The following is a 9,909-nucleotide window of genomic DNA, read 5'->3' as shown; positions in this document are numbered from 1 at the left end:
AATCAAGGCCGGATGTGATGCAGCCTGGATTCGAACCAGGTACTGCAGTGACGCCTCTTGCACTGAGATGCAGTGTCTTAGACCACCGCGCGAGTAATAATCCGTAGTTAAATTTCTTTCCAATTTTTTTGCCTTCGATATTTTAAATCAAGCACGGTAAAATGTATATTCGAATAATTCGACCTGTAATGTAATTTATTTCCATAGCTAGTACGACTCAATCGCGCATCCCTTGAAATCAGGTGGTACGTTCCATAGCTCTCTGTTTCCCCGGAAGAAAGCGGTTTGCTTTTACCACTTGGAAAGTGATCAACCGTGAAAGTACATGATCTACTCGCATAAAAAGAAATACAACTCTTGGAATCCAAGGTTTGCAAAAATATTCACATAATTATAATATCCAAAACGGTGTTGTAACCGGTGGATGAACTGACGTTAACCTGTGGCAAATATTTAGCTAGCCAACAACGGCTAAATACGTTTTTGACTTCAAGTTCTGTTGAGAAACTAACTTAGCTAACGTTAGCTAGTTAACATTCCAGATAATCGTTTCCATTGTTTTGGTCGATTTCAACTGGATCTCTACCCCATGTAATCTAGCTAGATGTTCCGACGTATTCGACTCGTTTGGCTTTTGAACATCATGACAGAAATAACCTGCGAACTGGTTAGCTGAAGTAGCTGGATGTTAGCTACCCGCGTTAGTTGGCTAGTTAGCGAACTAATTAGCTTACATGTTTAGCTAACTCTGGCTAGCTATGTCTTAATCTTGTTGATAACTACAAAGAAGCAAAGCCCCAGTCGTGTGTATTGTTGTGATCTTTATACACATAACGTTAGTTACTTTTGTGGTTGAGATGATTAATTGCATGTATAGATTTAGCCAGATCAAGATTATATTCTTTGTTTCACTTAACGTTAGCTAGCTAGTTAACGTTAATTGATTGCCAAATAACGTTCATCCGGCAAATTAATTTGACATTTTAAAACCTGCATCGTTGGGAATGGTTCGTAAGCAAGCATTTTGCTGTGAAGTCTACACCAGTTGTATTCGGGTCGTGGGATGAATACAATTTGATTTGTATTGTTAGCCTTTGCTTTGGCTTCGCAATCGCAGTTAACATTGCTAGCTAACGTTAGTACTCATGCTAGACCTGTCATACGAAATCTTGTATATTTTTGTATTGGTTTTGATAACAACCGTTCTTCCGTACTTTGGCATTGTACTATAGCTTGTCTAAAAATTAACTATCTAGCTAGTTACCAGGTACTGTGGGTTTATGAATATTTCTCTCCATTCTGCATTACGGTGACGCAGTTACTCGGACCAGTGTTTAACGTTAGCTAGCACCTACGACAATATTTGCGAGAAACTCCTGTATGTGTGTCGAATATCGTTATTTGTTGTAGTTCTATGTACGTTAACTGGTTAGCTAGCTAGTAGCGTAGCGATCATTGATGTGTCACCCCCCTGTCAGAACAACCTCAATTCGTCGGGACATGGACCCTACAAGGTGTCGAAAGCATTCCACATGGATGCTGGCCCCGGTTGACTACAAACTGTTGAAAGCGTTGAGTGTGAGGGGAAAAAACAGCAGTGGAGGCAGTTCTTGACAACAAACCTGTGAGCATGGAACCTACTATAATACCCCATTCAAAGGCACTTAAATATTTTGTTAGGCCAATTCATCCTCTGAATGGCGCACATACACAATCCATGCTGAATTGTCTTAAGGCTTAAAAATCCTTCTTTAACCTGTCTCTTCCCCTTCATCTACACGGATTGAAGTGGATTTAACAAGTGACATAAGTAAGAATTAATATCCTTCACCTGGATTCACCTGGTCGGTCATGGAAAGAGTTCTTAATGTTTTGTACACTCAGTGTATTCACATGCACAGCCTAGTTTCAGCAAGACCTTGCCTCTCAATTGGTTGTCACATGGAACAGCTCACAAAATAACGACAATGGTAGCCGGTAGGGTATGTAGGAAAGACGTTACTAACAGTAAATGTTAACTAAGGAAACAATGGGCATGCAAACCAGGTATTGAAAAAGTTTTGTCTAGTCTTGGTTGAATCTTTGCGATGTGCAATTGTCATCATGCTCTGTTTGAATTAACATTTCCTAAGGCCTTCCCAATTTAATGTTGACTGCAAAGTAATCCTACCTGGCAGAATTATATCAGATTTTTATCAATTTGGTTTTCATACTGACATCACATGTACTGTGATTGTGATTGTACAGTACAGAAACACAGAACATTAGAGTATACCCACTTCTCCAGGCAGCACTACACCACTGCAGCTACTGTCTATTGAATGGGCTAAGGTCCACATTGGATGAGATCTGTTTGTTTAGGCTAGCTAGCTCCTTCAATATACAGCCAATTGGCTAACATTAAACATGGGAGGTATCTGATCTGTGGTTTACGCCTGGTCTGGCACACAACTGCGAAAACCACTTACACAAGACAAAGATAGCTTACCAGTATATTAGCTAATATGTCATCTCCCCTCTCCCTCACTCTCTCTCTCTGTCTGTTGCTGTAGGATAGTACACAGTGTTCGGACTGGCTGAGGAGGCAGATCTACAGACAATATCACATACGCTGGACAGATTTGTAAGTTAACAGACTCATGAGTGAACTATTGGGATGGCCCAGTACTATAGCTAGTTGAGCCACTGCCAGTGGGGGCATTCTAAGAGTTGATTAGCTATGTGATATGACCATACTGTCTTGTCTTTATGTATGCTTTATAATGTTATTGTACTATGTAGTTCATCACATCAAGTCTCACTGTAAACTGTGTTTTTATTATAGAATCTTATAGATTTGAATGGACAAGGAGACCAGAAATACATAGGTACTTCTCCTATATACTATCTGTAAATAGTATACTGTTTATGGTATGACTTTCGGCTGGGTGAGCTGACATTCAGTGTGTGTGTGGACCCAGCCCAGCTAGTTAACCCGTGTGGTGACTCCGCAATGCCTGTGAAGAAGAAGAGGAAGTCTTCAGGGTCAGATGACCCGGGACTCAGGAAGTGTAAAATCACCTGGTGAGGAACACTACCCACTACCCGTCACCCACCGGGTGCTCCTCACCCACCACCCCTGCCCTCCTTCTCCTCACCACCCCTCACCCACCAATCCTACCCTCCTTCTCCTCACCCACCATCCCTCACCCACCTCTCCTGCTCCTCACCACTTTTCCCATCATCCTCCACTATTGGATGTTTGGTATTTTCCCTCCACCCCCTACACACCCCATCTCATGGCCCCCTCCTCCCCAGATACTGCTGTATTTAGAGCTGTAGGGGAACTCTGCCTCACCCAACCCTTCTACTGTAGACCCTCCTCCTCACCCATTCCACCGTGTGTGTTGCAGCTGCTGCTTGCTGGCTTTGCTCTGTGCAGTGAGCCTGGCTGCTTGACTAAAAGAACTCAACACTCAGCACATATTTATCCCCTTATGCAACACAGACCTCAGTCAGTCCACAGGAAAGAAGAGAGGGAGGAGTGTGTGTGACACTGAATATCCTGAGAACTCCTCTAATGAATTTGTCCGAGTCTGTTTAGTGACCATGTTCTATCCGGCGTTGTAGTTTCTGACTGTGTTCTGACCCGCGTTGTAGTTTCTGACTGTGTTCTAACCCGCGTTGTAGTTTCTGACTGTGTTCTAACCCGCGTTGTAGTTTCTGACTGTGTTCTAACCCGCGTTGTAGTTTCTGACTGTGTTCTAACCCGCGTTGTAGTTTCTGACTGTGTTCTAACCCGCGTTGTAGTTTCTGACTGTGTTCTAACCCGCGTTGTAGTTTCTGACTGTGTTCTAACCCGCGTTGTAGTTTCTGACTGTTCTAACCCGCGTTGTAGTTTCTGACTATGTTCTATCCCGCGTTGTAGTTTCTGACTGTGTTCTATCCTATATGTTGTAGTTTCTGACTGTGTTCTATCCTGTATGTTGTAGTTTCTGCAGACCCCAGGCTCCAGGCCGGTTGATCAGCCCAGAGGACCAGTTCTCCAATAAGAAATGTCTGGCCTGGTTCTACGAGTACACAGGTACAGTGCCACCAGAAAGTATTCATACCCCTTGACTTATTTCTCACCCATCTACACACAATACCCCATAATGACTAAGTGAACACATGTTTTTAGAAATATTAGCAAATTTACTGAAAATAAAATACAGAAATATCTCATTTACATAAGTATTCACACCCCTGAGTCAGTACATGTACACCTTTGGTAGTGATTACAGCTCTGGGAAATGTTCCCTCAATTATTTTTTGGCACTGAGCAAATTTCTGGTCTGCTGAGCACAAACTTGAACATTGTAAAAATTCTGTGCAACTTGTGGCGCGTGTTTACTGTGAACACTGAGGCTGTACCCGCTTTAAGGTTATAACAGTGGCCTAGTAGGCTACTGTGGTTATTTGATCATAATGTAGGTTTACAAGAGTGGCCTACCATAAAAAACAATGAAGAAAATGTATCCCAAATTGTATTCAGCCTACAGTAGCAGCCAATGTGTGGTGTTCAATGTAGGCCTTACATTCCATGAGACTTTTGAAAAAAACATTTAGGGATTGACACTAACCTGTTTATCCGCTTGTCCTTCAGACAAGGTGGCTGAACATGTAGTGTTTGATGCAAAAAATCACTTTACAAAATAAAATGCATTGTTATTCCCTTACCAATATTACAGAGAATTGAGACAAATGATGCTACCCTCTGCCTATTGGTTACTTAGCTTATTCAAGCCTCTCAAATTGCCCCTTAAAGACAGAAAAAAGCTATTTACTTGACTGGCATTTCAAAGATGGCTAGAAATGCACCTGTTTTGTGCTCTTGTAGGATGAAACCACTCCCCCATTACTGACTAGAAATGAGCTATAACTGAGCTAATAACTTACTTACTAGCAAAGAATATGAACAAATGTACACCTGGCTACATGCAGCTCTTGCTTTGACCTCAAAACAAGCACATCTACTTGTGACCACTCATGTTCTAAACACAGTCCAGTTCAAAGTGAATGACACAGATCCATATATGGCAATGGTCTATTTGCATATAGGAAAACTGAAGCTCTGATTGGTTATGGTGCACCGGTCTGTGTAGAGTCATGACTGTCAATGCAATAGAATCTGTAGTTTGTTTCAGTATGTTGCATTGAAAGGGGATAGTATTGTGTTGATTTGATGACAATTCGCACAGTAGAGGAAAATTGTCTAAGTCTTTCTGGTAAGTCTCAAAGTGCTTTGCACACCTGGATTGTACAGTATTTGCACATTATTATTTTTGAAATTCTTCAAACTCTGTCAAGTTTGTTGTTGATCATGCCTAGACAGCATTTTCAATTCTTGCCATAGATTAAGCCAATTTAAGTCAAAACTGTAACTAGGCCACTCGACATTCAATGTCATCTTGGTAAGCAACTCCGGTGTATATTTTGTCTTGTGTTTTATGTTATTGTCCTGCTGAAAGGTGAATTTGTCTCTGTGTTTGTTGGAAAGCAGACTGAACCAGATTTTCCTGTAGGATTTTGCCTGTGCTTAGCTCTATTCCGTTTTTTTTATCCTAAAAAACTCCCTAATCCTTGCCGATGACAAGCATACTCATAACATGATGCAGCCACCACCATGCTTGAAAATATGAAGAGTGGTACTTAGTGATGTGTTGACATCATGCACATCATGCTTTGTATTTAGGACATACATTTTATTTCTTTGCCAAATTCTTTTCAATTTTATTTTAGTACCTTATTGCAAACAGGGGGCATGTTCTGGAATATTTTTTATTCTGTTCAGACTTCCTTCTTTTTACTCTGCCATTTAGGTTAGTATTGTGGAGTAACTACAATGTTGTTGATCCATTTCTCCTATCACAGGCATTAAACTCTAACAGTTTTAAAGTCACCATGGTGAAATCCCTGAGCGGCTTCCTTCCTCTCCGGCAACTGAGTTGGGAAGGATGCCTGTAGCTTTGAGTGACTGGGTGTATTGATACACCATCCAAAGTGTAATTAATAACTTCACCATTCTCAAAGGGATATTCAATGTCTGCGTTTGTTCATTTTTACCCATCTACCAATAGGTGTCATTCTTTGTGAGGCATTGAAAAACGTCCTTGGTCTTTGTGGTTGAATCTGTTTAAAATTCACTGCTCTACTGAGAGACCTTACAGATAATTGTATGCGTGAGGTACAGAGATGAGGTAGTCATTCAAAAATCATGTTAAACACTATTGCCTTAAGCACATTTTTACTCCTGAACTTTAGGCTTGCCATAACAAAGGGATTGAATACTTATTGACTCAAGATATTTCAGATTTTAATCTTTCATTAATTTGTAAACATTTCCAAAAATGTAATTCCACTTTGACATTATGTGATATTGTGTGTAGGCCGATGACACAATCAGTTTCATCAATTTTAAATCCAGGCTGTATCACAACAAAATGTGGAAAAAGTCAAGGGGTGTGAATACTTTCTGAAGGCACTATGTCATATCATGATGGTCATAGATTGCTCTATTAACTTTGATACACACTCTGATTAGAACTCTTTAAGTCGCAAGGAAAGCTCATGTTGATTATTGGTCACTAAGTATTGAGTCATTTATACCATTCTGTGTGTGTTTTGTGCATGCTTCCCGTGTGTGTGTGCCAGGTCCAGATGAGGTGTTGGGTCCAGAGGGGATGGAGAAGTTCTGTGAAGACATTGGAGTGGAACCAGAAAACGTTAGTCTTCCTCTTTTCTCTTCACCCACCCATCATCCATCGTTGATAATTATATGCATATTCTCTCTCTCCCTCTCTCTTTTTCAGATAATCATGTTAGTTTTAGCCTGGAAACTAGAAGCACCAAATATGGGATTCTTCACTAAGGAGGAGTGGCTTAAGGGAATGACTTTACTACAGTGAGTAACCTTGATTTACCACATCACATGTCTGTTTCTGACGCTTCTGATTCTATAGGTGTGACTGAGAAACCATGTTTGTTTGTGACACTACACCCCCCCTATAGGTGTGACTGCATAGAGAGGTTACAGGGGAAACTGGACTACTTGCGCAATCAGCTCAACGACACAATCCTCTTTAAAAACATCTACAGATACGCCTTCGACTTTGCCAGAGTGAGTCCTCTATCACTGGTTCATAGTCAGGAAATGGTTTGACTTCCTGAGGAGAGGGTCTGGATGGCAGATGTACTTACATTATCTCTCCCTCTTTAACAGCTCTCTTAACCCTCCATCTGCCTCTCCTCCTCTCCTTCCACTCTTCTTCCCCTTCTCTCCCCTAGGAGAAGGACCAGAGGAGTCTGGACATGGACACAGCTAAGTCCATGCTAGCGTTGCTACTGGGGAGAACATGGCCACTGTTCCCTGTCTTCAACCAGTTTCTGGAGGTAACACACACCCTATGTTGAACACAGCTGTGTGGTTCCTGCACTGACTTGCTCCTAATATCGATCTCCTTCTCTTCTCTCTCTGTCCTCCCCCCTCCCCGCTTTTCTACACTCTCTTCCTCCATTTTCTCTCCTCCCCCTCGCTTCTCTCTCCTCCCCTGCAGCAGTCCAAGTACAAGGTGATGAATAAGGACCAGTGGTATAACGTCTTAGAGTTTAGTCGTACAGTCAGTACAGACCTCAGTAACTATGACGAGGATGGAGCCTGTGAGTACACACACTAAAACACACACACACTAACAAACAGAAACACAAAAACACACTAAAAAACATACATACACAGTCCCTCACACTAACACTACTCTCTCTCTCTGCAGGGCCGGTGTTATTGGATGAGTTTGTGGAGTGGCAGAAAGCTCGGCTGGCAGCACTATAGGGGAGGACACTCCCCAAACCGCAGAAGAGGAGAAAGAGGGAGCAAGAAAGCAAAAGGGCGAAAGAGAAGCAACGCAAGAGAGCGAAAGAGAGAAGCGCACATGAGGATGTTCTGCCTCCATTTGAAATATACAGAAACGGCACACACACCTTCCATGGACTGTGCACACATACACGCATACAGTGTCACGGAGCGCACACACACTTCCAGTGATGGCCTCTGTGCTTCGTGGGACAAACAGTGAAGTCCTCTCTTTCTCTCTGAAGAGACTTTTTCAGTGTTAATTTAAACAAGTTCAACAAGAAGAAAATAACTAAAGATGAACTATTTTTCATATGTATTGCATCTGTGGCCACAGTTCTCTAGCCAGTGTTGTTAAGATCGACTGGGGAATTTTTCTGTTTCATTTAACATTTTTTCCATTCATTTGAGTCTTACCTTGTTTATAGTATGTCTTCAGAACAAGAATAAAGAATGGAATTGTACCAAACCTGCTTCTAACCTCATCGCTACAACCAAATATACTGGGCTGTGATTGGTACGACCAAATGAATTTACCAGAGACTTTTGTCTTATGGTCTGGTGGATCAACAACGCAGCCGTTTTTATGTCAATATCAATTCAGGGTAACAATTAAGTACCTTACTGTGATTGTTTTAATTAAAATGCTAAAAAAGAAACAAATAACTTAGCAAATAGCAATTTTTCAAGCAAGAATTTTGCTAGGACTGTCTGGGAGTGGTCTGAGTGGAGAGGGGAAAACGAAATATTATTGGCAGAGAGATTTGGAACTCTTTCTTATTGGTCTATTAACAAATTTACTGCCTGGTGATGTCACCAGACAGGCCAAAACCCCATCCCACCAAGACAGGCTGAAATTTCAGGCGGTCTTTGCAAACAGCTCTTACACTTATTAAAGGGCATCATAATCATTTTCACAATTTCAGTGTTATTCCAACCTCAGTATGGAAATCTACACTGAGTGTAAAAAGCATTAGGAACACCTTTCTAATGTTGAGCTGCACCCTGTTTTGCCCTCAGAACAACATCAATTCGTCGGGGCCTGGAAGGTATAAGGTGTCGAAAGCGTTCCACAGGGATGCTGGCCCATGTTGACTCCAATGATTCCCACAGTTGCCAAGTTGGCTGGATGTCCTTTGGGTGGTGGACTATTGATGCACACGGAAACTGTTGAGCATGAAAAACCCTGCACCGTTACAATTCTGAACACTCAAGCCGGTGCGCCTGGCAACTACTACCATCTTTTGTCTTTCCCATTCACTCTCTGAATGGCACACATACACAATCCATGTCTCAAGGCTTATTAATCCTTCTTTAACCTGTCTCCTCCCCTTCATCTGCACTGAAGTGGATTTAACAAGTGACATCAATAAGGGATCATAGCTTTCACCTGGTCAGTCTATGACATGGAAAGAGCAGGTGTTCCCAATGTTTTGTACACTCAGTGTATATAAAATACAGGGAAATTAACCCAATAGAAAGAACATGAACAAGTCCCGAACCATTAGCCATCAGCTTTATATTTAATTAATCGTCTCCCTCCAAACACTTCCTCCTGTATTGTGTACCTCTAATTTGTGTACCCCTGTCTTGCAGTCGTGTGATTCGGTCAAATAATTATATATTTTTTTGTTCACTCCAACACAGGCCAGACTATAGTTGTTGTTATTCCAGGCATATTAGTGCTATGTGCAATCATAACCTGGGGACAAGGTTAGAACCAAATACACAGGGACTAACTTTAAATTAACAATCAATCAAATGTATTTATAAAGCCCTTTTTACATCAGCAGATGTCACAAAGTGCTATACAGAAACCCCAAACAGCAAGCAATGCAGATGTAGGATCACGGTGGCTAGGAAAAACTCCCTGGAAAGGCAGGAACCTAGGAAGAAACCTAGAGAGGAACCAGGCTCTGAGGGGTGGCCAGTCCTCTTCTGGCTGTGCCGGGTTGAGATTATAACAGTACATGGCCAAGATGTTCAAACGTTCATTGATGAACAGCAGGGTCAAATAATAATAATAATCACAGTGGTTGTAG

At 41.6% G+C, this 9,909-nt stretch overlaps 1 protein-coding gene across 4 annotated transcripts; it reads left to right on the top strand.

The window, feature by feature from the left end:
- The first annotated feature begins 41 nt into the window (after positions 1-41).
- Positions 42-8,336, top strand: LOC139548884 (DCN1-like protein 5). 4 transcript variants are annotated; one of them, XM_071358810.1, is made up of 11 exons: positions 224-369; positions 2,553-2,623; positions 2,825-2,867; positions 2,961-3,063; positions 3,972-4,063; positions 6,673-6,743; positions 6,831-6,922; positions 7,030-7,138; positions 7,306-7,410; positions 7,575-7,677; positions 7,788-8,336. In XM_071358810.1, the coding sequence occupies exons 4-11, from the start codon at positions 2,993-2,995 to the stop codon at positions 7,844-7,846; spliced, it is 702 nt and encodes a 233-aa protein (XP_071214911.1). In that variant the 5' UTR covers positions 224-369; positions 2,553-2,623; positions 2,825-2,867; positions 2,961-2,992; the 3' UTR covers positions 7,847-8,336. The 4 variants fall into 4 exon arrangements, with proteins under 4 accessions (XP_071214912.1, XP_071214911.1, XP_071214914.1 ...); XM_071358812.1 differs by lacking the exon at positions 224-369 and adding an exon at positions 1,014-1,624; XM_071358811.1 differs by lacking the exon at positions 2,825-2,867 and having other exon boundaries at positions 42-369.
- Positions 8,337-9,909: the final 1,573 nt, after the last annotated feature.

This window comes from Salvelinus alpinus, chromosome 22 (genome assembly GCF_045679555.1).
Source record: "Salvelinus alpinus chromosome 22, SLU_Salpinus.1, whole genome shotgun sequence".
Taxonomy (NCBI): Eukaryota; Metazoa; Chordata; class Actinopteri; order Salmoniformes; family Salmonidae; genus Salvelinus; species Salvelinus alpinus.
Note: the sequence above shows the minus strand (reverse complement) of the source record. Positions and strands in the feature narration are given on the sequence as shown.